The sequence below is a fragment of the Ochotona princeps genome, chromosome 20 (genome assembly GCF_030435755.1).
Source record: "Ochotona princeps isolate mOchPri1 chromosome 20, mOchPri1.hap1, whole genome shotgun sequence".
In the NCBI taxonomy this organism is placed as follows: domain Eukaryota; kingdom Metazoa; phylum Chordata; class Mammalia; order Lagomorpha; family Ochotonidae; genus Ochotona; species Ochotona princeps.
This window is the reverse complement of record NC_080851.1, coordinates 25,138,845-25,165,332: the sequence shown is the minus strand read 5'-3', so window position 1 is coordinate 25,165,332 and position 26,488 is coordinate 25,138,845. Positions and strand designations below refer to the sequence as shown.

The 26,488-nt window shown below is 50.6% G+C and overlaps 1 protein-coding gene across 1 annotated transcript in view; it reads left to right on the top strand.

The window, feature by feature from the left end:
- Window positions 1-26,106, top strand: part of WIPF3 (WAS/WASL interacting protein family member 3) — a 58,816-nt gene extending 32,710 nt beyond the window's left edge. The window contains exons 2-8 of the mRNA XM_058678288.1: window positions 16,249-16,381; window positions 16,929-17,060; window positions 18,634-19,326; window positions 20,151-20,303; window positions 21,092-21,193; window positions 25,162-25,238; window positions 25,822-26,106. Coding sequence (XP_058534271.1) covers window positions 16,249-16,381; window positions 16,929-17,060; window positions 18,634-19,326; window positions 20,151-20,303; window positions 21,092-21,193; window positions 25,162-25,238; window positions 25,822-25,845 — 1,314 coding nt within the window. The 3' untranslated portion in view covers window positions 25,846-26,106. The remainder of the gene's footprint in view (window positions 1-16,248; window positions 16,382-16,928; window positions 17,061-18,633; window positions 19,327-20,150; window positions 20,304-21,091; window positions 21,194-25,161; window positions 25,239-25,821) is intronic.
- Window positions 26,107-26,488: the final 382 nt, after the last annotated feature.

Below are 26,488 nucleotides of genomic sequence, written 5' to 3'. Positions count from 1 at the left end.
TGGTTGTTTCCAGATGTTTAGGTTTCCTCATAATGTGGAAGATACTCCAGGTTCAGGAAATGACGATGGGTCAGAGACACCCAAGAGAACAGCCCAAGGTAGTCACTTAGGTTGGGAAGGACTTTGTCATAGGGACAGCCAGGTTGGGTACCCCAATTTGAGATCCCAGATGCCCCAAGACATGACAGTGTAATACTCAGAAAGTCTCAGACTGTGGAGTACTTCAGATGTCAGATCTTCTGAGAAGGATGCTCCACTGGTGATGTCTGTGCAATCATCTCAAAATGTGAACAATTCTGAGACCATTTCTAGTCCCAGACATCTTAGTTAAGGGATATTCGGCCTACACTGAGTTCTGCAAATGAACAAAAATGAGAATTTAGCAAGTGGCCCAGTGAGTATAGCAAATTATCATGTGCCTATCTCAGTCTGATATCACCTGCTGATAACACAATCCCACAGACTGGGCCAAGGTCAAGGGACTGTGTGGGCATGGCCTTTATTCTGGCAGAGTCTAAAGAGGCAGATGGGTAGCACTTGGCAAGGAACAAGAAGCATAAGCCTGGATGCAGGTCTCCTCTGGTCATCGTTTCACAAAGCAACCCTTGTTACTTAACCAGAGAGCCTGTCCTGGGGACTTTGTGTAATTCTACTTGCCTTCCAAGGACCCCACTTCTATGTACCATAGTTAGATGAAGCATATACCTCCTTAATAATGCAAAAAAAAAAAAAAGGTTGAAATTCCAACATGGGATTTGGAGGTGCAAACCATTTTCAAACCATAAACAGTGTCCCTCATGAAAAAACGAACTAGCTCAGAAAGATGACAATGAAAAGACCAGCAGCGCATGTGCAGCTGTAGTTTGTTGGTCATGTTCATCCTGTTTCCTTGTTTTTGCTTTTATTTTATTTGCAGAAAGCAAGATAATCTTGCAGTATGTAGCTGAGAATAAGCTGTTACCAAATCATATGCCAACACTATTGTGTCTTGATCACACTGACACCCCACCAGTTGACCACTGCTGTGACGGAAGAATTTAGCCCCTTACACCCCTCCTCACTGCCTCCTCTCCCTGCTCCTTACTTCACTTCTTCCTGCCCTGTTTTCCCTTCCTTGCATGGTTATCTTTATTCCTTTAGTGATGGGTTTCTACCGCAGGGATTTAATCAGTGTTGGGCAATGTGTTTTTCTGTTTCTAAGGGCTGATTTCCTCTCTTTTTGTGAAATGGGGTCAGTGGTGCCCCTACCTCTTGTTCCTTTTCTTTGCTGGCTGACACACTTCCCAAGTTCTCCCAGCCACACTTGAAAATGTGCTTTTATTTTTTCAGGTGAACATTAAGATCAACTATTGCAGGGGAGGGTGGCAGTTGTATCAACTATAATACATGCTGAGATTTATGTATGCACCACCAGCATCAGCGCACAGTATGGGTCCATCACCCCCAAAACTCCTGCATGCTCCCCCCAGGAGGTCACATTTTTCTCCTGTCCCTGGGAGCCTCTGATCTTCCTGTTTATTTGTTCAGTCTTGCTACCTTGTTGCAGGGCTTTGTTCTATAGTTTATTCATCTATTCACCACGAAAGCAACACTTGACAAGTTTCAGTTTGGTGTGATTATGAACTTCTGTGCATAGATTTTTCTATGAACCTGAATTTTTATTTCTCTAGAATAAAAGTCTAAGAGTGAGATGTCTGGGCCACGTGTTAAGTGTGTCTTGATAAGAAACTGACAAATTGTTTGCCAGAGGGGCTGGGCGGTTTTACAGTCCCAACAGCGCATGATTGCTCCAGTGAGCAGCATCCTTGTCTGCACATAGTATTGTCCAGTTTGTGTTTGGCCATTCTAATAGGAGTATAATATCCCATCATGATTTTAATCAGTATTTCTTTGGCAACTGATGTTATTGAACATCGCTTTGTGTTCTTACACAGCATGTCTTTTTTAGTGCAGCATCTGTTGAAGTCTCTTTTTGAACTGGGCTTTTCTTCCTTGTTGAATTTTAAGGTTTTTTTTTTAAGATTTATTTATTTTTATTACAAAGTCAGATATACAGAGAAGAGGAAAAATAGAGAGGAAGATCTTCCGTCCGATGATTCGCTCCCCAAGTGAGCACAACAGCCGATGCTGTGTCAGGAGCCAGGAACCTCCTCCAGGTCTCCCACACGGGTGCAGGGTCCCAAAGCATTGGGCCGTCCTCGACTGCTTTCCCAGGCCACAAGCAGGGAGCTGGATGGAAAGTGGAGCCTCCGGGATTAGAACCAGAGCCCATATGGGATCAGGGCGCGTTCAAGGCAAGGACTTTAGCTGCCAGGCCACGTTGCTGGGCCTGAATTTTAAGATTTTTAAAAAAAATCTCCTAGGTACAAGTCCTTTGTTGCATATGCCATCTGAAAATACTTCCTCCAAGTCTGTACTTATCTTTTCATACTCTTCATAGTATGTTTTCCCAAAAGGAAAATGTTAATTTTTAATAACAGCTGATAATATAGCAAAGCCCAACCAGCGTGCCCCTACTCTGGCTCATGCATGCACCAGTTGATACAGTCAGTTAGCCCAGCCTGGCTCTCCCCTAACCCAGTTTACATGCAAGCCAACAAGTGTTGAGGCCATGCCCAGCCTGGTCTACTCCCTGTCCTCACTCTCACCAGTGGGAGTAATGGTCTAACCCAGTTTACATGCAAGCCAACAAGTGGATGCTGGAGTCTAGCCCAGTCTGGCACACCCCAGACCCAGTCCACATCCATGTCAAGGGATGCTGCAGTCACGTCCAGCCCAGATCACTGCCCCCATTCTGGCTCTTGCACTCACCAGTGGGAACCACAACCCACCAGGCATCACTTGTGATTCCCAACCAGGCCTGTTCCCAGCTATAGATCTTGTACATGCCAGTGGTTGCTCTGACCCAGCTCAGCATAGCCCATCCCCCATCTTGCCCTTTGCCATCAGATGCTGAAGCTTGGCCTTTCCCTGGCCGCCACCAGTCCCAACTCTCACTGGTGGGTGCAGCCTAGCCCTACCCTGTTTGCTCCAATCCCTGGTTCATGCAAACCAGTCAGTGTGATAGCCTAGCCCAGCATGACCCATACTGCAGCTTGGTTCCTGCACATGCCAGTGGCTAAGGTTGTTTTGGCCCATCCTTGCCCAGTCTATCCCCCTCCAGAACCAATACACACACTTGCTGATGGGTGGGGCTGCCTTGCCCTGCCTGATCAATACCCAGGTCTGAATCACCTGCTCACCAGTGGGAGCTATAGCCCACCAGGAGAGTTTCCCATGTTCCTCCACCAGGCCCACACCCAGACCAGATCTGCCCTCTCAGTCCTGGCCCTTGTATGAGCTGGTGGTGGTTGTGGCTCAGCCTATCCCACACCATATTCTTGGGTGCACCTGTGGGTGTTATAGCCTGAACCAGCCTGTCCTGCTCCCAACGAGTGTTGCAGGATTCCATGGTCATGCCTAGCACAATCCATTACTACCCCCAGCTCTTAAGCAGAAAGTGCAGTTCCACAGGGGTGGGGCCCACATACCCCCTGCCCCGGAATCTGCCCCCAAACCTTGTTCTGTTGAGTGCTGATTAGTGTCGTGGTTCAGCCTACCATTACCCATCCCCTGTTTCAACTCTCACTGATAGGTATTGTGATCTAGCCCTGCCAGGTGGCCCCCAGCCTCAGCTTTACTGTGCACCAGAGTGTGGTGGTTGGCGGCGATTCATGCTTACTAGCCCAGCTGAGATCTCCCATGTCAGCTGGTGCACCAGTCTGACCCATAAAGGTCCTCCCGTTCCCCTGTCCAAACTGCTCAGTCTCAGCCCCGTTGCTTACCTGCAAGTGCAGTAGCCTTGTTGATGGAAGTCCCTCACAAGTCATTCCTCACCTGCAACATACTTCCTCAGTGGTCCTCCCTCCCACACATCCCGTTGCTCATTTTTCTGATCAATCCCCAGTCCCTGTACCCTGGAGTAGATGGGTTCTCCAGCCCAGCCTTCCAAAGCTCAGTCTTCTCGTGGGGAGGGGTGCTGACCGGAGCTCTGCCTACTAGGGTCCCAAGCTTCTGGCATGTGTGCAGGCCTGGGACCTTACCCCTCCACACACCGAAGATCCAGGCCCTTCCAGAGTTCCCCAAACCCAGTCCACCAACACACCAGGCAGCATGCTAACCTAAGGCTTTCCCCACACCCTCCTCCCCAACCCTGGCCAGGACCAAGCTCATGGAAAATCCCCAGGCTCTCCTCACCTGCCTGGACATGAGCCCCTAGGTGCCTGCACACCCCCACCGGTGTCATGCACCAGGCCCCACACAAGCCCACAGTCCCAGGCTCCCATGAGCCCACTGCCCCTTGTGTCCTGGAACAAAAGGTGGCAGTAATTGTTTTCTTTTATGAGTTGTGCCTTGAGTATATCTTTGGATTGTAACAATTTCTCCTGTTTTCTTCTAAGAATGCAAAAGTTTTACATTTTATGTTTATGCCATGGGCCATTTTGAGCCCATCTGTATATAAGGTATAAGACTGAAGGTGAATTCATTTTTTTGTATATGGATGTCTAAGTGTTTGAGTGGCATTTGTTGGAAAAAAATTATTTTATCCATTAAATTACTGTTGCACCTTTGCCAAAAGTCAGCTGGGCATGTTGGTGTAGATCTATTCCTGAACTTTCTCCTGTTCCGTTGATCAACATGCCATTCTTCTGACAGTTCTCCACCATTAGGCATTACTGCCATTTGTAGGAAGTCCGTAGACCCAACTGTGTGAGCCCTTCAGCTTCCCTCTTTGGCCAAATGTTCTGACTATTTTCATTTCTTCCTCTTTCCTTATACATTTTGAATCCGGTTGTTGGTTATATTTTAAAGTTTATGAAACTATTGATTAGAATTGCCTTGAGTTTATAGACCAACCTGGGAAGAACTGACACTCCGGTGCACTTGGTCCTCCAGTTCATGAGCATGGTATGTCTCCTCAGTTAGCTAGCTCTTCCCTGGCATCAGCACGTGGTGGTTTTCAGAATCTAGATCCTGTACGTGTTTCATTAGTTACCTGCTAAGTTTTTCTTTTGTAATTGGAGCTACTTGAAGTTATTGTTCTTTATTTCAATATCCAGTAGTCGTTAGTGTATAGAAATATTTTTTGTGTGCTGACCTTGAACCCTTTTGATGTATTTAAAGATATTGTTTATTTGGGGCCCGGCACAATAGCCTAGCAGTAGGGTCCTTGCCTTGCATGTGCCAGGATCCCATATGGTCTCCGGTTCTAATCCCAGCAGTTCCACTTCCCATCCAGCTCCCTGCTTGTGGCCTGGGAAAGCAGTCGAGGACGGCCCAAAGCCTTGGGACCCTGCACCCGTGTGGGAGACCCAGAGGGGGCTCCTGGCTCTGGATCGACTCAGCTCTGCCCATTGCGCTGCTTGGAGAGTGAATCAACGGACGGAAGATCTTCCTCTCTGTCTCTCCTCCTCTCTGTATATCTGACTTTCCAATAAAAATTTAAAATAAATCTTTTTTAAAAAATATTATTTGAAAGAGTTACAGAGAGATGGGGAGAGACAGAAAGGCTGAGAGAGAGCTTCCATCTGTGGGCTCACTCCCCAGCCAGCCACAGTGGTCAGAGCTGAGCAGGCTGAAGTCAGGAGCCAGGAACCCCCTCTGGGGCTCCCATGTGGGTATCAGGGCCCAAACACTTGAGCTATATTTTGTTGCTTTCTCCAGGATATTAGCAAGGAGATGAAGTGGAGCTGCTGGTGTAACAACTGACACTCATAAGAGATGTTGGCATTACAGGAAGTGGCTTTACCCATGGACCACAATATGTACCCATAACCTTGAAACCTGTGAGTTGCTAAACTCACTTGTTCTGGGAGTTTTCAACATTAAAAAAAATGCTGCAAACAAATAAAAATAATTTATTCCTTTCCAACCTATCTGTTGTTTCTAATTACATTTGCTAGGATTTCCATTTTGGTGTTGGAGTGGTTAGAGGAACTATCCTTGCTTTATTCCAAATTTTACAGGGAAAATATTCTGCCATGATGTATAATGTTTAATTTTATCTCCTCTTCCCTTTATCAGATGAAATTCCTAGTTTGTTCAGCATTTTTATCATGAATGGATGTCAGATTTCATCAGCTTTTTCTACATTAAAAGTGTGAATTTTACTGCCTAATTTTTCTACATGGAGCCATATTTTCCTATATTGTTTTCCCAGGATAAATTCTACCTAGTTATGGTTTATTATTCTTTTTATACTTGCGTAATGCTGGATGATATCAAATTTGTTAAGACAAATCATGTCATGTTTTATATATTTGTAGTGAAGTATTTATCGCTGTGTCTCTAAAAATGTCTTTAAAGTTGAAAATCTTTGAAGAACAGCGCTTTGAGAATTACAAAGTGCAGATCCTGTTTATGCAGAACCAAGTGGGACTGTATGATTGTGTAAAGGATAGGCATCACCTTCGATAGGCGCCAGGGTCTTGGATGGTGTTCTGTTCTAGAGTTTCAGATGCTTCATCGTCATTAGGGCGGGGCATTGGAGACCCATCATCACCTCCTCCCCGGCTTTTTCTCCATTCTTTTGCTTTAACTCCGTCCTTTTCTCTTCTACCTTGACCATCTGGCTGTTTTCTAGGCCACTTCTCAGCTATCATCCAGGGATTTTTTTTTTCCTGGTTTTATTCCAGAGACTGACAGAAGATGGTGGGAATCTGTTGAAAAGTATTAGAAGGAACTGATATTATAATGAACACTGGCCAAGTAGTGACCAGGGCTCAATCCCATTTTTAGCTTCTTAGGTGAATCACCTCATTTAACCCTCACAGCTCACGTGGCTCTTGCCATCTGCTTTCCGGGTTTTCAGGTGAGGACATGAAGACGTTGAAGATGTTAGGTAATGGCCTAAGTTGTGAGGCTCACAAATGGACCAGGAATCCCCGTGGGGAGAGCAGTACTCTGAAGCCCTCGTTGGCACTGCAAGCAAGGGCTGCATGCAAGTGCAAGGCTGATGGGCTCTTGGTCTACCAAGAACATTTGGTCCCTGGCCAGCTGAACACACGCCTTATATGCAAACAAAATGAAAATAGGAGAGCAGGTGAAAGAGCTGCACCCCAGCCCTGCAGCTCAGCCATCGCCGCCTTCTTAACAGCCTTTGTCCTCTCACCCAGTGCCACAGAAACTGGTTCCATGAAGGGCAAAGGATGCCAGGGCATGGATGACAGACTGCAGGTGGCATGTGGCTGGTCGCCTGAGAACAAAGGAAGGATTCCAGGTGCTAGATGGGAAGGAGCAGCTTCCTGCACTCTTGGGCAGCAGGGCCTGGGCCTGGGTTGTGTACCAGGCACTTCCCCAAGTAGAGTAGGTGGATGCACTCATTTTGGGGGTCCTTGAACCAAGACAGAGTGTGAGTCCTGGTTAGGAGGATGATCTCCCACTGGAGGGAGAGGCAGGCTGGGGACAGAGTCAGGGAGCAACAATGCCAAGCAGCCCAGTCCCATGAGGTTTGGAAGCTGTCCTGGCATGGATGGAAGGTCATGGGTTGGGCTCAGCTGCAAATCTCCTGAGGTTCAAGTCTTGACCCAGAGACTTCTGGTAGACTCACTATGCACAGGAACTGGGGGAGTGGCTGTGAGGGAAGGTCTCGATCCACTTACAGCCTCACCTGGAGCAGGTGCAAGGCTTTGCAAACATCTTGAAAGTCTACAAGTCTCGAAATTTTGTCCCCTCTTGACTGTTTGTGTTGCCGTCATACCCACACTCACATGACTAATGTTCATAAGCTCCGTTATTTCAAAGTCAAAAGGGAAGACCCTGTTCTTGGCCTGGTAGCCAAAAGCAAGAATCGGGAATAGTGGAGAAGGCTGGCAAGAAGGAGGTGGGCCAGCAAGGCTGCCCCACACATGGCTCTGTATCGCTTGCCGGGAGGTTCAAGTGTGGATTATTTACAGTCAAGGCTATCAGCTACACGGCATAGGGTTACTCTGCGCCGTTTCCATTTTAAGTGCCCCATGCTCCCTGTGCCAAGGCAGCTGCTGGCTCACAGCACACACACTCATCCTTGGGGCCTGTCCCCTCAGCCTCGACTGGCCTTTCAAGACCTCTCCCTTGGTTCCTTTGGCGCCACCTTCTTAGCAGCCCCACTCATCTTCTCCCTGTCCTGCCTTTTCCTTCTCTCATCCCCTGCTTGGCCCCTCCTTCTTGTCCCGGCTCTTCAAAGCCCTGGGGAAGCAACGTTTTCCTGGTCCCTGGCCATAGGGCAACTGATCACTCCATTGTCCAGCTGCCTCCCTGCCGTGCCTCATCTGTAAACTGTAACAGAGACCCAGGAAGGGGGTTAACACCTGCAGTGTGTGACTTGGGATGGTGCTGGGTGGGTACCTGCACAGCCCCTCCCCCCTCCACACACCTTCCTATTGTGGTGGTGGTGTTGCTGCCTGCATGTGACAGCCCTTTTGTACCAGGCATCCATGAAGAATTGGTTATTTCCAAAGAAACAGGAAGGACACAGGAGTCTTTGAGATATCAAGCTTGGATGAACTGGGGTAGGATGGGCCAGACAGTATAACAACACTGCTAGAGCAGAATGCTGGGATTGAGGCCTGTGGTGGCCTCTCATAGGGCCTGCATCTTATCTGGCAGGAGGCATGCGTGTTTGACTTCAGTGGCAATTTTTGTCTCTGAGCAAGAGAAGGTAGGAGACCTCACCAGTTTCAAAGACACTGTTCAAACCCTGTTTCAGTGCTAGCTCTCTGTAGCCCTTAACTCCTGGTCTCTGGCCTCCTTTTATTGTTTCCTTTGTTGAGTTCATAACTGTTTTGTTTTATTCATAGGCAGTGTATGTCCTTAAAATATATTTTTCCAAATTTAAAACCTAACCTTAAAGGCCTGGGGATATTGGCGTCCTTGAAAAAGAGCGATGTTATAAGCAGCTCGCATTTCTAGGAAGAGAGAAACCAGGGGACAAAAGGTAGGAGGCCAGCGTGGAGGCGTCATGGAGGGACATGGCCACAGGGGGCTCAGAAGCCTCTTCCAGCCTGAGTGTTTTTGTGCAAACAGAGAGGGGTTGGGGTGGAAAAGCTGAGCATGAGGAGCCCAGGGTGTTTTCTGGGGTGTGCCTCCACAAATCAGGGATTGATGGCAAACATAGTTTTTAAACCCCGAATGCACTAGTTACCAAAAGGGGAAGGGCTTGGGTTTCCCACTCAAGGGGAAAATCCATGTTCTAAAAGCATTAATGTTGAGTAAGATAAAGTGGCTGCTGGAGAGAGAGGAACAGGGGTGTGATTGGGAGAGGACCAGAGGAGGAAAGGTTGGTTTGAAGAAGTTCAGGATAGAGGGGTTTTGTAAAGTGAATTGTAGCTGCTGTACAGCTTAAACTGGGAGGTAAGAGGTTTGGCAGGTATGGCAGGGCTGGGCAGGAAGGGGGAAGGGAGGCCTCATCTGAGGAGGCTGGAGTCTCAGTAGGGACTCAGAGTTAGACTAGGAGTGGGGAGAAGTCAAGACAAAGGGAAATGAGGCCCAACGCTCATCAAGGACGTAAGGTGAGGGTTGGACGGCTTGGGCAGCGTGGCTGGTCCCCAGCAGGCTGAGGGCAAGGCCACAAGCATGGGGAGGTAGAGATGGTTAGTGCTTTAACAATTGCTCCCTAGAGGTGGCTGGGCTGAAGCTGGGTCTTGGCGGGTTGTCACCTGTGCTGTGTCTCCTGGGATCAAGTCCCAGCCGCTGCATGCTGTTCCAGCTTCCTGCTAACATCCATCCTGGGAGGCAGCAGGCGACAGCTCAAGCACTTGGCTCCTGGCAGTCCCATGAGATTCCAAAGTGCTCCTCACTCAATCCGCCCCAACCTTGCCTTTTGTGGGCATTCAGAGAAAGAAGAGTGGATGGAAGACCAGCTTCTCTCCCTCCTCCCTCTTCTCTTTCTCTTTCAAATAAGTTGAAGAGAGAGAAATGTGGTTTTAAAAAATATCTTTATTTGAAAAGTCAGAGTTACAGAAAGGAGAAGAGCTCTTCCATCTGTTGGTTCACTCCCCAAATGGCCGCATTGCATTTTGTTCATTTAAATAACTGTCATGTGCACTTACAACTGTGCTTCTATCCCATGTCCCACCCACGTGCTCATCCCGTTTGGGATTTCTGGCCCTGGAACATGCAAGTCTTCCACCCCTGCCTCTGCCCCAGGAAGCCCTGTGGACCTCCAGGCCAGACCCTCCTTCTCCTCTTCTTTCTTTCCACAATTTCCACCCCTGATTTTCATCCTCCTAGTTTTCTCATTCCCTACTGATGACACTTGGAAGTCAGGTTCAAACAAAAAAACTCATCATGGTTGAAAATCAGTAATGAAGTGTGTCACCAGACATGCAGTGGATAGTCTGGGAAGGGCTGTCACCCAGTGGGGATGCTTATAGTACAATCTGGATAGGAAGATGCTGGCGTTTCTGGGGATGCTTATAGTACAATCTGGATAGGAAGATGCTGGCGTTTCTGGGGAGATTCAGAGTAGCAGATTGGCTGTGCTCAGGCCCAGCAAGCGATATGCATTTTTAATTTTGAGTGAGATGGGAAGCCATCACCAGTTTTGGGTGGAGTGACATGATCTGGGCAGCAGGTGTACCACTCAGAGAAGCATGCTGTTGCTTGAAGAACACCAACAGGGCTCTTCATCTGACCTTCAAGGGCCGGAAGCATCCTGGGAGATGGCCAAAAGGCCAGCAGAAAAACACAAAGATTGGTTCCAGTCAGGGGTGTGGAGGTGAGCTACAGTGCGCAGGGTCCCAGGAATGGGGAATCTGGGCTAAATCCTGCAGGGATCCCAGCTGCACCCTAGTGCAGCAGGAAGCCAGCCTGGAGCTGTTTAGGGAGGAGGTGACATGTTCTACAGTGTGGCTGCTGTGTGGACCAGGATGTGGTGTAGGGCAGGGAAGGAGTGAGTGAATACAGAGGTGATGATAGCCCACACAAGGATGGAGGGAAATCACTCGGGAAAGAGCAGCTAGGAGTTGAGTGGTGAGCTGGTTGCCAGGAATGAACAGAAGTAAAGAATCTTGGGGCAAGGAGACGGCTGCCACGCTGAGCAGCCAAAGTCATGCCAGTGTGTGACATAACCTTGAGGGGTATAAAGAACTGGATCAGGTTGATCCATGACCTTTACTCCCTAATTCTAATTAGGCCCCTAACTCTACCTGACCTGCAGACTGAGAAGCAAGGCAGCATATCTCAGCTCTGTCCGTTAGCTTGAATATCCCTTATCCAACAGAAGTGTTTCAGATTTCAGGTTCTGATATATCTGTGTATACATAATGAGATGTCTTGGGGACAAGTCCCAAGTTTAGATGTGAGATTCATCTAGGTTCCCTATACATTGTAGGCATGTAGTCCAGAGTTAATGCAATAATTCCAACATGCCTGTTATTTGATTGCCACCTGTTGCAGGAGATTGGATGTGGAATTTTCCATCATATCCGTGCTCAGAACATTGCAGATTTGGAAGCATTTCTGGTCAATCTGCAGCAGCCATGGCTCTGCATACAGTTTTGCTGAAGACTCGGGCTTTCAAAAGAAGGTTAGAGGACCAGTTCTGTTGGCTCGTGGATTTGATCTGCATATGTGAATTTCTAAAAACGAGATCCAAAATTGTTAGCTCCCATCATGCTTCCTTCTGGAATAGTGATTTCTGCACATTTGGAGTACAGGGAACATTGTGTCAGGCCCGGCAAGGCAAAGTTAATTCTCTCTGAGATTATTCCGTGATTTTCCCCAGTCTTTCTGCGTTCTGGAGAAAGACTGCAGCAACAGAAGGGGTGCGAGGAAGCCGGGCTCGCTCTGGGACTCAGATGTGGCGATGAACTGCAGGTGCCCTGGCTGCTCTTGCCTGTTCTGAGTTTGGAGGCTCAGTGAAGCTGAGAGCTGGGGTGCTGGACACACTGCCTGGGGACATGGGTACTCCTCTGAGGTTGAAGATGGTGTGGGAAAAGCCACCTCTAGGAGGGTGCAAGATCAAAAGTGCATTATGAAAATTGAGTTGAGGCCATCCGTGGGCCCAAGGACAGCCCTGCTAGACTTCAAACTGAGATTTTTATGAGCATTTTCCCACACTCCCAGTGTGATACAGATGTAGGATGGGAACATGGTGCCAGGGTATGTCGACTTGCAGCAGGATATACACGCCATGGTCTGGATGGGGGCTGGCATTCCCTTCCCCCACACACGGTTGATGTATTTGTTGCAAAGACAGCAGCAAAAGCTTTTAGAAGATATCAGGATGAGAAGAGAGGCGCCTCACAGGTTTTTCACGCTACTTAGCTCTCCGAGGATGTCTGCAATTTTTGTTTTTTTAATCTCCTTATTGGCTCGTTTCAGCTTCTCAGTCTTAACAGCCCAGAGAGTAAGCAAATGTGCATTACTATTCTCCCATTTAGCATCCTTTTAGGAGCCCGGGCTCTTTAGTTTAAAGCTTACTGTAGGCAAAAATATAAAAAGCTTTCTGTGGAACCAAAAAAATTCTCACCCACGATAACAATGTTAACAGGGAAGAGCAGGAGTGAACTTTGGAGCTACACTTTGCTGGTGTGCCATCTGGCTTTGTTATGTCTCTTATTTTGGGGTCCATGTGCTAGTGGTCATGGGAGAATTGTTCAGGGGTGCTCTGGCTCCCTTGGTTGTAGTGTGTGTGTGTGTGTGTGTGTGTGTGTGTGTGTGTGAGAAATTACCAGCAGTGACAGTTAGAGCAGAGTAAGACCCCTCCTCCCCAACTTGGAAATCTTCTCATTCCTCCTGGTGCTTCATCTTGTAACCACAGCAACGAGGATTCTTAGAGTTGTGGAAGTCTTTTTTAAAGAAGAAATGATGGCTGAATGATTAAGAACATGGCAGGTGAACAGAGAGGACTGAAGGACTGTATCATATGATCTTTAACTTGTGAATGAATATATGCTTTCATAAAAACTCCTTAGTGTGAATACCCATGGTCATGCTGGTCTCCAAGTTACTCCTTGCCTCACCTGGCGGGACGGCTGGAGAGGCCACTGTCAGAGTAGGTGCAGGAGAGCCCTCTAGAGGACAGCGGAGAAACATCCTGTAAGTCCTTTGTGTCTGACTACACAGTGTGAGCACAAAGTGGCTTGCAGCTTCCTCCTGCTGCTACAGAGGCTGTTCATCAGCAAACCTGTCATTGGGATAGCCAAGAACATACAGTAGGGCATGCTAAGCAGATACTAAAATTAAGGCCATCATTGCAAGGGTATGTGAGGGTCTTTACAGCCCTCGGTGAGAAGCCTGGGACTGATTGGCCAAGTTCAGGGAGTTCTTTTGGTAACCAACAGGTAAGTCCAGATCAGATGAAATGGCCTGACTGCCAAGCTTTCAGGTGAGCTAGGCCAGGAGTTTCTTACAATTTGCTGCTGTTTATTTTCCACCCCAAAAGAACATCTCGGTTCTCTAATTCCTGACCGTACCTGAGATCGTAATGTCAAATTTGTAGAAAGGTGCTCATACCCTCTTGGCTTAAGGTTCAGAGTTCTGTTGGTCCCTTATTGCTTTTCATTAATCATTTATAAGAGGAATCTTCAAAACCTTAAACCTTGTCATTTAACATTTATAATATGGTTTATATGAGTTTTTATAAAGCTTGTTGTATAAGAAATACTGTACGATGTATCTGCACATAGATGCATAGTCTTAAAAAGTAACAAGACCAGACCAGCTCTGTAGTGCTGTGCCAAGGAATGAGCTGTTGCCTGGGACACTGGCATCCCATACTGGCACTGGTTCAAGTCCTGGCTGCTCCACTTCCACTACAATTTCCCCTGACTTGCAGGAAGGAAAGTAGAAGGTGACTCAGGCAGTCTCCCATAAGGGAGCCCAGGATGGCGACCCAGGCTGCTAGCTTCTGCCCTGCCACTGTGACCATTTGGGGCGTGCAGCAGCAAATGGAGGAAGGAAGTGTATCTCCCTCTCTGTAATTCTGCTTTTTCAGATAAATACACTATTAACACACACAACACACACCAGGATAGTTTTAAAAGTTCATGGAATATATAACTAAAAGATCTATCCTATGGTACAAGAGCATTTCAGGAAACTCCTCAAAATGCTCATTATGAAAAAAACTGCATGGATTTTAAAGAATTTCTGCATCAAAATAAACTTGTTTTTCAAGTTCCTTTTGCATGAACTTTTGAAAAGTGTGTGTTTTTCCAGTGCAGTAGAGAGGAGGCTTCTTGTCATAGCCCCCTTTGTTGACCATCCACAAGCCTGTTTCCAGGCAACAAAAGCATGTATCCTTCAGAGCCTGTCTGATGCCCGGGCCCTGTTCAGTGGAGTCAGCCAGTGGAAGTGTGGGCTTGGCACATTTTAGCCACAGTCATAGTCACCTCTGTTTGTGCCATGATGCTGAAGTGCCCAGAACTTACCAGGAAAACTAGTGTGTGTATGTGTGTGTGTGTGTGTCCCTTGATCAGCAAGCCAGGTCCTCCAGGATCATCCAAGGTCTCCATCTCCCTTGCAGCCACTCAGCCTGGAACAGGTGGCTGCTTCGGAGCCCTCTGCCATGTCCCCTCTGGTTGCTGCCAGCAGAGCAGGGTCTCACACCTGCTGGATCAGGCTTGACCATTCCCTCACTGCTCATTCATGTGTGTGTTCATCCAGGAAGAAGTTTTGAGTCTATCTGAGGCCAGGTGCTGGCCTACGGTTTGAGGATGGGATGGTGAAGGCAGTCAACAGGGTTTTATCCCTGACTCGCAATCATGTGTGCATGAGGAGTCATTAATCATAGGATCCCAAGTGAAAATGACCCGCAATAAACGACATTGAGAGGAGAGTGGGTGCTAAGAGCAGTGGGTGGCCTTATTTAGATCTGGGGTTGGAAAAAGCTTCTGAGGTGGTAATGTCATGAGACCCAAAGACATGTGATAGTCCATTTGCAGTGGAAGGGAGCCGGGAGTGTTTGAGAAATGTTGGTTTCTCCATCTCTCAGCTAGCATGGTATAAGCCTCCCAATGGCAGATGGTCGTCTTGGCCGTGCCTCATGTGGTCCTTCCCCAACCATGGGTTTCTTCATGCTCCTTGGCTCTCAGTAGCCCAGAGAAGCCCTGTGGGGAAGCTCGGCAGCCAAGCCTCAGGGTGACTTGGCAGGTTAGGACAGAATGGGTCTCGCTAATGTATTTTGAGGCATTTTAGCCATTGACAGGTCATTGGTCCTGACAATGGCACCTGCCTGTGCCAGCCACAGGGTTGCCAAGTGACATGCACATGGTCTTTGGAGTTCATCCCATCTGGGTTTGAAACCCAGTCCTGTGACCTCAAACAAATCCTTTTAAGTTTATTTATTTGTTTATTTATATTTATTTTTTACTTTATTACCTGAGAGAATAGTAACCATCCACCAGTTCATCCCAAATGCCCATAACATCCAGAATGGGACAGGGCGGAAGCTGGGAACTCGATCTAGGACTTGTGAGTGGGATTCAATTGCTTGAGCCATCACTGCTGCCTTGCAGGGTCTGCATTAGCAGGAAGCTGACTAGCTAGAGTCGAGAGGAGAGCTGCTCTGATGTGGACTGTGGGCATCTTGACTTCTAGGGCAAAAGCACTCCAAGACAGGTGATCTCAGAGTCCAGTGAGCTCACTTTGAATTTATGAAGTTTTGTCACGATTATTGGGGGCACCTAAGCACTGAGAATTTGCTATAGCTTCTTTCTGCTCCCCAAGGCTCCGCTCTATCCTTGGTCACATAAATGCCACCATCCCTCCCTTCATGACCGCTGCTAGAGCCTGAATCTGCTGCAGCTGGGACCTAATGGGCCCTTGGTAGGCCACCTGGGTCCCCACAGCAGGGACGACAGAAGATCCCCGAGCCCAAACGAGATGTGAACTGGTCATGACAACAGGCCAAGGCCAGGCAGAGCCACTCCCACCACCAAGGTATGGATGATCAGTCAAGGATTTGGTCCAGAGGAGGACTGACAGTCAGGCACACACATAAGGAAGCCGAGGCTCATGACAGGGCTTAGCTGGGAGGAAACAGAGGCTGTGCTGTAGGGCTCCCTGAGACCTGCAGAAGCTGGAACACTTAGGCACTGAAAAAAAGAGGCCATTCTAGATCTCCTCTAGGGAGGAAGAGGGTAGGAGCAAAGGTGAGGGCTGTCTGCACTGAGACCTGTGGCGTGGCGGGGCAGGGAAGGCAGAGCGCCACTTCAGCAGACACAGCACTGAGCTCAGCTGCGGTATCACGTGCCATTGTGGTCCAACCCTCTCGTTCCCTGACAGATCGGCACAGACGCTCCCAGTTTGAAAAAGGCAGATCTGAAAGGCCGGAGCGCGCTGCTGGCCGACATCCAACAAGGAACCCGCCTGCGCAAAGTCACGCAGATCAACGACCGCAGCGCTCCACAGATCGAGAGTGAGTGAGCAGCTCGGCCAGGCCTGCCCTGAGCCACGGGTGGGGCGGGGCCGTGACTAGATCTGCCTGCCTGGACCGCACATGCGACCCAGGCCTGCTTCTGGCCACCTCTGGCCTGCTCAATGGACAGGCCAAGTGGGCAAGAGAACGGAGCTCCCCCCTGAGGGCGGCAGAGGTTTACAGCCCTCCTCCCCCGCTTTGCCAATAGAAAGAAACAGAATTACACTGTAACTTTTGTTTATTGTGGTAAAACCCGTGTAACATCAAATGCACTCTATCATTGAGAGCATAGCATCCAATGACATTTTAGTGCCTTGACATTGCAGCCATTACCCCTGTCTAGTTCTAGAATATTTCTGTCACCCCAAAGGAAACCCTATACCCATTATCTGTCACTCCCCAGCTCCCTCAATGGGGCAGAAGGTACCCGGGGAAGGTGCTGTGTGGATGTGGGACCCTGGACAGGGGCGGTGCTGCACCAGAGCCTGGAGTGGGCCTAGTGGCCTGCTCTGTGTGAGTCTCAGTTCATCCTTTGTCTTCCGCTCAGGCTCTAAAGGAACTAGCAAGGAAGGAGGCGGCTCTGCTGGCTCCCGAGGCGGGAGCACTCCCCTGGCCCTGGGAGATCTGTTTGCTGGTGGCTTTCCTGTGCTGCGACCGGCAGGCCAGAGGGATGCGGCAGGTAAGGATGGATCCCGGACGTGTCTCCCCTTGACTTGTGTGCGGAGCCCTTTAGGCAACATACACTTGCCCAGGAGTGAACCGTCACCGAGTAGGACATCAAGCATTAGGAAACTTAACCACCGGAAGTCTCCCAAGCACAGAGTTGCTCTCATGGAGTCTTCGAAGGCATCATCCCACTGCAATCGTTGAGAAATGACTTGCCCAGCACTGATGCGAGGGGGACTCAGGTGGCAAACAGGCAGCAGGGTCACTATAGACAAACATGGTAAGAGCTGTGACAGTTATCTGCCAGCCACTGCTCTACAACAAAGCACCCTAAAACTTAAGAGCCTTATACAACCACTTTTTTGCCCGTGATTCTGTGGATGAGCAACTCGGTTTGGTTTGCTGGACTCCCTCTAGTACCTGCCAACAATGGTAGAGTAGGGAGGCAGCTCTGCTCACTTAATTTTCTCCTATTTCTGCTATCTCTGGGAACTTGGCTGGAGCAACTGAACCAACTCACTTTTGATATTGTTAAGTTAGAGGGAGAGACAGAAGTCTTTCACCCCTGGGTTCACTCCCTAGATGACCACAGCAGCCAACAGGGGGTTAGGCTGAAACCAAGAACCAGGAGCTTCCGGACCTCCCACATGGGTGCAGGGGGCACCAAGCACTTAGACCATCAGTTTTCCTATGCACATTAGCAGGGAGCTGGACAGAAATGGAGCATTTGGGCACGGTGCAGTAGCCTAGTGGCTAAAGTCCTTACCTTGCATGTGCCAGGATCCCATATGGGCACTGGTTTGTGTCCCGGCAGCCCCACTTCCCATCCAGCTCCCTGTTTTGTGACCTGGGAAATCAGTTGAAGATGGCCCAAAGCCTTAGGACCCTGCACCCACATGGGAGACCCAGAAGCAGCTTCTGGCTCCTGGCTTTGGATCAGCTCAGCTCTGGCTGTTGTGGCCACTTGGGGAGAGAATCAGTGAATGGAAGATCTTCCTGTCTCTCCTCTCTGTGTATATCAGACTTTCAGACAAAAATCTTGTTTTAAAAAAAAAAAGGAACATCCCATGCCTGTAGGGGATGCTGGCATCACAGGCAGTGGCTCTACCTGCTACTCCACAAGGCAGGGCCACCGTTCCTGCTGACTCACACTGATTCACCTGCCTCCCTATGAATGATTTATCTATTCAAGGAGTCAGGCATTTTCCACACTCAATGCAGAAACAGTCAAATCCTTGCTCACCAAATGCTGCAGGTGAGGAGCCTGCCCCCGCCAGCACTTCCAGTTGATCTATGTAAGAACCCACTAGAATTTGAGGGCTGAGTAGCCCAGTGGCACATGCCAAGGAGTGTGGGGTGTCTCGGGGGGTAAGGACGGGGAAGGAGAATGTGACAGGTGAGGGCCCAGAATGCACAAGCCAGAAAGGCTGCTGGCCACCCTGGGCTTGGCATGGGGCAGCTGTTGCCACGTGTTGGGGCTGGTTGGCCCTCCTGACAACTGCAGACCCTTGCTGCTCCAGCCCTAGACCTGGAGTATACACGTTCTTCTGGCTTCATGGCTGAACTAACCTGTGTTTCCCTTGCAGGTGGCAAGGCAGGGCAGGCCCCTGGCTCCCGAGCGCCTTCTCCAAGGCTCCCAGTCAAAGGCATGGGTGGCCCCCTCAACCCTCCAGCCTCCCCCAGGCTTGGCAGCACCCCAGAAGCCCATGGCACCACTGCCAGGCCCGCTCTTCCTCGTCCTTCTGTCCCTGCCCCGCCACCCCCCACCCCACCCCCTCCTCCCCCGCCACTGCCCCCTCCATCTCCCTTCAAGAACCCACTAGTGTCCCCACCTGGCCCACCCCCCAAAGGGAGTGTCCCAGTAGTGGAGCCTGCTGCCCCCAGCACGCCTCCACCCCCACCCCCACTGCCCCCACCCTCTGGTGATAAGGCAGTGAAGCCTCAGCTCGCCCCCCTACACCTGCCGCCCCTCCCACCCCCACTTCCTCTCCTTCCACCTTGCGGATACCCCGGGCTCCACTCGGAGCCACCCAGCCCTGCCCAGGACGGGCGGGAACCTCCGGTGCCACCACCTCCACCACACCTGTCCTCAGCGTCCTCACCTAGGGTACCTGCGCCACCACCCCCACCCCCACCTCTGCTGGGCCCGAATCCTAGCAGTGAGGCCCCACCCCCACTGCCACCCAAGTCCCCAGGTGGCCAGGGCCAGCTGTCCAAGGCAGGCACCCCGCAGGGCCCACAGCCCTTTCTGCAGAAGAAGAGGCCTGGCCGGGGCCCAGGTGAGTGGGGTTGGGATGGCAGCACTCTGGGACACCCAGGCCAGAATGAGCGCCTGAACAACACTCCAGCAGGTGTGAGGCCATGGTGGGGCATGACAAAGCCTGGGTTCCATGGGAATCACAGCTTGAGGTTTCCCCAAGGGTGTAGGGAGGCCTGGAGGCCAATCCCAAGCACACAGATAGGAGAACAGTGGTTCCTGGCACTCCTGGTAGGGCAGAGGTGTGGGCAGAAAGGTGTGGGCTTCTGCCTGCCTGGGGACCAGCTAGGCCCTAAACCTCAGCACTTGACACACACCTCACCTCACAGCAGGTTCAAGTCCTGCCGTGGAGAAGGGCACCCAGTGGCCAGAAGCCCCATTCTGGGCCAGAAGTCTGAGCCCAGGGTTGGTGTCTGGGAAGGGTCTAGACTGGTGGGAGGAGGATCAGGTTTTGCAATTGTGGGAACACCCCTGTGAGCAGAAGCCAGGCCCTGGCAACCCCTCCTGCAGGCTGCCTACTTGCCCCTGGCTGCACAGAGCTCTGCCCGCGGCTGAGGGGCTGCTGCTTTGGGCTATACCAGCTGCTCCCAATGCCTTAGCCAACATTAACACTGTCCAAGCACCTGCGACACTTTGCAGCCCAGCGCATCAGAGCACTTGTTCAGTAATCGACTCAGTCCTCTAGGGGAGTCACTACTATGATGCGTCCCATCTCATAGGACCCCGGAGGCTTTCTTCCTCACCCTATCTTGTCATGGCTACAGATGTAAGCAGCTAAACCCCAGTACAAAGGCATCCCCTTCCCCCCGCCGGGTCTCAATGCACCGTCACTGTCTTCTGTGTCAGGGGCTGGTGGGGCGAAGCTGAACCCACCTCCGGCACCGCCTGCGAGATCTCCCACCACGGAGCTCTCCAGCAAGAGCCAGCAGCAGGCCCCAGCCTGGTCCCCGACCACGCAGCCTGGAGGGCAGGTGCGGAATGGAAGTCTACCCGTCATCGGTGAGTACAGAGTACGGCATACTTCCAGGAGGATGGGATGTCTCCAGGCCCCAGGGGATGTCTGTTGCCATCTTGGGAGCATGCGCCTCCATGAATGGGGGACCCTTCTGCACACATAGCTACTCCTGTGCTCAGGGAGAAAGGGTATTCTCTCCAGGTTGTCCAGGCCATTTCCACGGCGGATCCCTCCGTGGACCCCCCCGTTCAGATGAGAGGAAGGGGGCTTGCCTGTAACCCCTGCCTGTGTGTCCATGAGCCTGTAAGAGCACAGTGATTTGTGCGACAGGAAGGGATGGGTGGTAGGCAATTAGGTGGTAGGCAGGATGAAAGTCAGATAACCGAGCACAGGACCTGGCATCCTTGCCATGGATTGGGCTCCTCTCAGATGCAAAGCAGGGGCTCAGCCCCAGGATGGGCCCCATAAGCTCTAACCTCCTGCCATCAGGAGCCCAGACCACAGCCCATTTGGTCTGGGAAGCCTAGTCCCACACTGGACGGGCCAAGTCCCTTCATACCAGCCAAGCCAAGGACTACTTCCTGCCTTCTCTTGGCTCTCTGCTCTGGAGCCCAGGGGCTGCTGGGGCTACTGAGACTTTGGCCCCGACCCTATTCTGCCTTTTAAGTGCAGATGGGTGGTGAGGTGAGACAGGGCCATGTGACTGTGGATCCCAATGTTTCTGTGTTGGATGGGGGTGGGACAGAATCAGGACCTTGTGCTCCCCGGGGAACAGTCAAGGCCAGGTTCACACGGTGACTGCAGTAACGCCTCATGTTTCTCCTGTGTGCAGACGACTTTGAGTCCAAGTTCACCTTCCATTCTGTGGAAGACTTTCCCCCTCCAGATGAATATAAAGCCTGCCAGAAGATCTACCCCAGCAAGATTCCCAGAAGTGAGTACTGGCCAGAGGAGCCTCCCAGCCAGGAGGCTCCAACACCAGGTGCTCAATGTGCCCTGCGTGGCTACACACCATCCAGGGGATGCCACTGCGCTCACTGTATCACGGGGATCAACCATTTTCTGCATGTGGGCCAAGACCCAAGGTGTGGTTTGGAGGTTGGAAGGCTAGCTAGGTTTATGCCTGATCCCTCGCCTCCCCACAGCAACAGTGAAATGGGACACAGGAGTTTGGTATTAACAGCTGGACACTCCCAACTCCAGGTTCCAGGAAATGTCAGGAGGAGCATGGCCCTAGTTGCCATGGTTCTCCATGTGGACTCCCTGTTTGCCTGGCCTTGGAAAATCCCAAAGGCCCGGCTGTGTCCAGACCAGCTCAGCAGCAACCTCAAGGTGCCACAGAAGCACTGGGGAAACAGACTACAGAGTGGGGCTGTTGGGCAGTAGCCTGAACCAGTCTTAACGGGCTGAGTAGGAGCCCATAGGAGGGGGCGAGAAAGCCAGCCACATGGGGCAGAGGTCAGTTGTGCCCAACCTCAGGTAAGCTCTGAATTCCACACATCCATGCACTTCCACAGGAAGAATAGTGTTTGGCTTGGCAAGGTCCCCCTGCAGGGACAGGTCCAAGTCCCTTCAGCAGAGCAGAGCGAGCTGGGCCTGCCCAGCCCTGAAGTCCTCTCAGACACACAGCTTTCCCTGCTGACCCGTGGGACTGCACATTGAGAAATGACTGTGTGCCTTTTAAGATTCATTTGAAAGAGGGACAAAGAGAAGGAGAAAGATTTTCTATCTGCTAATGCCCTTCCCAAATCAGCCAAGCAAAAAAACTCCATTCCCTGTTCCCCCTGGGAGTGGCAAGGACTCGAGCCCTCTGCTGCCTTCCTGGGTGTAGCAACAGGTATGCACACTGCTCAGGCAGCAGCTTAGCCCACTGCAGCACTGTGCTCACCTCTGTGTCAGCTCTGAATGACACGGAGATGCCGCTTCTCAGAACTGATGAGGAAAGGGATAGGGGCAGAGGCGGCCTGGCAGTGGTGGTGAGCAGGGCTGGGTCAGCTCGCATTCCTACTCACCTTTCAGCAGGCACCCTGAAATGCCCAGGGGTGCAGAGTATAAAAAGCACAGGCTGTCGACATGTAAGACAATGTGGCTGTGACACAGCCACTCTTCACAGGGAGCTGGGACTGAAGGAGGAAGCTCACGGCTAGAGACCACTCTGTGTAGGATGAGCACCTCCGGGCTGGGAGAGCACGGAGTATGGAGTCGGTGGGAGGCTGCTGGTGAATATACCAACTCTACATCAAGGTAGGCCCTTGGTACAGTAGCTAAGTTCCCATGTCAGAGAACCTGGTTCAAGTCCTGGCTCCTCCACGTCAGAGCCAGCTTCCTAATGAATGCACACCTGGAAGGCAGCAGGTGATGGCCCAGGTACTTGGGTCCCTGCCACCTGTCGGGGAGACCTGGATGCATTTCTAACTCCTAGCTTAAGTCTGATCCAGGCTGGTTGTGGCCTTTAGGAAGCTGCCCTCCACTCCAAGTCCCATGGTGAATTTCCAAGTTAATCAGAGGCTCCTGGAGCCACTGTTCTTTAGGCTCCACGAAACAGACAAACCCCATGCCTTGGGGTTGCCCTGTAGCCCTGAGAGCTGCAAGCTCTCTTTGACCATGGCTGTCCTAGTGGCAGGGGAGGAGTGACAGCAGCCACCTTCACACATCTGCTTCCAAGTGCCTGAAATGATACACAGAAATACTCCTTCTGTGAGTTATGGCACATGCTTGAAAGCCACAGACTTTTCAAACATTCAGTTGAAAGGCAGAGTGAGGACAGAGAAAGTGGGGAAGCAGAGAGCTTCCACTTGTGGCTTCACTTCCCACATAACAATAGCTGGGGCTGGCCAATGCCAGGATCCCAGGACTCCAGCCAGGCCTCCCTCGTGGGCGGTCAGCAGGGAGCTGGATCTGAAGCCGAGCATCCAGGACTTGACACAGTGCTCTGACAATGGAATATGACCCCCTCAAGCCATGAGTTAATCTGCTCTTACGTGTATCTTTACATTCCCTTCACTAACCTTAAAAACGTTTTTATTTGATATGAAAGAGGGAGGGAGAGCGCGAGTAAGTGAACTTCCATCCACAGGTACACTTCCCCAAGTGGCCATAACAGCCAGAGCTGACCAGGCAAGCACCAGGAGGCTCAGCCTGCATCTGGGTCTCCCATGTGGGTGGCAGGGGTCCAAGCACCTTGGCCATCTTACTCTGCTGTCCAGGCTCAGGGAGCTGGACTACACTCAAGATATGGGATGCCACATCACAGGTAGCAGCTTAATCGTTTTGGTGAATCAAATGCCCTTGTGTGGAAATACAACCAGAGAAAGGGTTAGTGGCAGCTCCTGAGACAGCCCCTTTGGGGAACCATCTGGGTGACCCTGACCCCACCATGCACTCACGGCAGCAGTGCCTCCTGTCCCCCAACGAGACCCACAGTTTGCAGTTCTGCTTCCGGAAGAAACCACTTGAGCTGCCAAACTGCCCGGGGGCCCAGCATGCCTGGTGTATTTTGTCCCCAAATCTCTTTGCTTCTAGGGAATATGTGCTTTTTTTAATGTCCACTTGCTAGATGTTTTACACCTCCCAGAGGCCGTTCTACATAGCAGCTCACTCTAAATGTCTTACAATGACTTCCACAGGTAGGAAACGCACTGTAGTATACTTAAGTATTTCTGGGAGAATTCGTCATATGTGCGCATATAGGTATATATACATATGTATATTATATATGCACATATGCATATGTATATTACATATGCATATGTGCATATATTTTTAATATAGCAGCCTTCCTCCCAGGAGGCATTTTTAGTGAAGGACTTATTTTTCTGTGATTTTAACTAGTGGAGCTCATCCATCTTCATAGTTTTTTTCCCCAAGAGTCTCTGGAAATGGTGTCCTGATATTCCAGCCCAGGGTACCAACCCCTAGCGTGCCTAGGAATTGTTTAATGCAGGTCAGTGCCAGGTTTCCACCAGGAGAACCAAACACCAGTTGTGGGCCACACAAAAGGATCGATTTAAAAGTTAGCCTGCTACAGAACTACTCAATTTCAAGTGCCAACTGTGGTTGCCTTTTCAGGACCAGACCAAATGATTTCACGGGCCATTAGGTTTGTTTTGGTACAAACCTTTTCGAAATCCCTCTGTGCTTTATTTAACATAACAGGCATTTCCACATACTTTGGTGCAAGGATTTTTATCATCTAATGCATTTGAGAGGCCTTTAAAAAAGTAAGTTTAAATTCCATTTTCCATAAATACTTTGAAATCTGTATACTTAGATATGTGGAAATGGAAACCAAACAGAAAACTGAGGCATGGGCAGCTAACCAACCACTAGGAGACCCATGTCCTTTGAGCATCTGGGTCCAATGCCCGGCTGGGCACACCCGGAGGGGTGGCTGGATTCAGTTCCCAGCTCTGGCCTACCCATCCCTGGCTGTTGTGAGCATTCAGGGAGTGGACCAGTGAAAGAGGGGAAAGAGATTAGCCACACTGACTCTGGAATAGGAAAATTGGGATAACAAGGAGGAATAGGTAGAGAGAGGGACCATGATTTATCAAGCAGGAGAGCAGATCTGCGTGCAGTCTGTGTAATACTTCCAAGTTGAGTCACTCATTCTTATTAACCTACCTTGCGGTGATAGGCAGCTGGCCATGCCTGGCAGTATGTTCCAAGTCCCATGTGCTCTTAACATGTCCTCCTTGCCACATGCTACCTGCAACTCCCCTGCATCCAGGCCATGTGACTAGGAAACAGGTGTTCCCTCCCCTGGGGCCTGGGCATCTCCGACTGAGGGGTTCATGTTAACCTGGATCCTTGGTGCTGGGGTAGCACACATTTCCCTGGGGACGCCACACAGCCTGAGGCTGGGCTGGCGGACAGGGAGAGGGTGGCTCTGGTCTCTTGCAGGCCGCATGCCCGGTTCCTGGCTCCCAGCTGAGGCAGCTGCACAGAGCTCCGATGACATCAAAGGCAGGAACTCGCAGGTAACTCCCCCCCTCGGCTGTCTTGGGGGAACACTGTGGGAGGAGGGGTGTGGTCCTGCAACACGGAGTCCATCATTCCGTTTTAAGTCAGAATGAAACATGACCACTTCACACTCTGGGGGGAGAAAGCTGCATGTCGCTTAGGCCACTACAACGTCTCAAACCTAAGATTCCCTCGCCCCTTTCTATTTTGTTCCTCTAAAGACTTTGTTTATTTGAAAGGCTGAGTTAGAGAGTGGGGAGGAGGAACTCCTCCATCTGCTGGGTCACTCCCTAAGTGGCTGCAATGGCCATGGCTGGGCTCCAGCTTGGTCTCCCACATGAGTGGCAGAGACCCAAGCATTTGGGCCACCCTCCTAGGAGTATGGGTTCTGTAGAAGATCCCTCTCTCCCACACACTCTGCCCTTCAGATGAACAAATACATGAACAAACAGAATTCTCCTTTTCCTGGGATGGCAGAAGCTCCTGACCTTGACACTCTGTGCATGAGGGCAGAGGCTGAGTGCCAGCTCAGACACGTTCTTCAAGGGCAAGGTGGTGCTGCTCCTGCCCCCACCTAGTAACGGTCTGTTGTCTCTGCAGCTCGCGATAAAGACACTGCGGTGAGGAGATGGACGCTGCTGTGGCCCTGGCTTCCAGATGGCGCATGGCCCTCGCCAGAAGAGGCCCACTGTGCGTGAGCTCCCACCGGCTTGTCACCCAGGCTCCAGGTGGAGCCTCTAGTTACTGTAAATACGTGGTTTGCACGAGCTTTAAAGCAGCATTTTTGTCAACTTTTAGTTCATATTTTTAAGAATACCCACATCCCCTTTTTTTTAAAAAACAAATGCATCTTGGCATCCATCGGAGCCCTGTCATTCCCCAACACAGCCACCACCAACAGCGTGTATGCGTGACTACAGTGCTTAAGGCTGGCCCCCACTGGCTTCGGAACTGACCCACCTCTGCTGGCAGACAGTCCCAGAGTCACAGCGTCTGTCACAGCTTGTGATCAGCATGCTTTCGTGGCCTCACTGCACCCCAACACCAAACCAAACAATGCCTTAGAAAGGCTGCACCCAGAGGAAGCTGCAGGATCCCCCCTGCATCTCGCTTCTGTTTCACAAAACAGGGAAGTATTTTGCTGCCTAGTTGTAAATATATCCCAACGTCAAGGCAAGAGGGGCCTGGGCCCCTCCCGTGCTGACCCCCAGGGCCCCTTTTGTCACTGAAGAACTCTACAGTAGCCAGTGCTCTTACTGTTTACAGA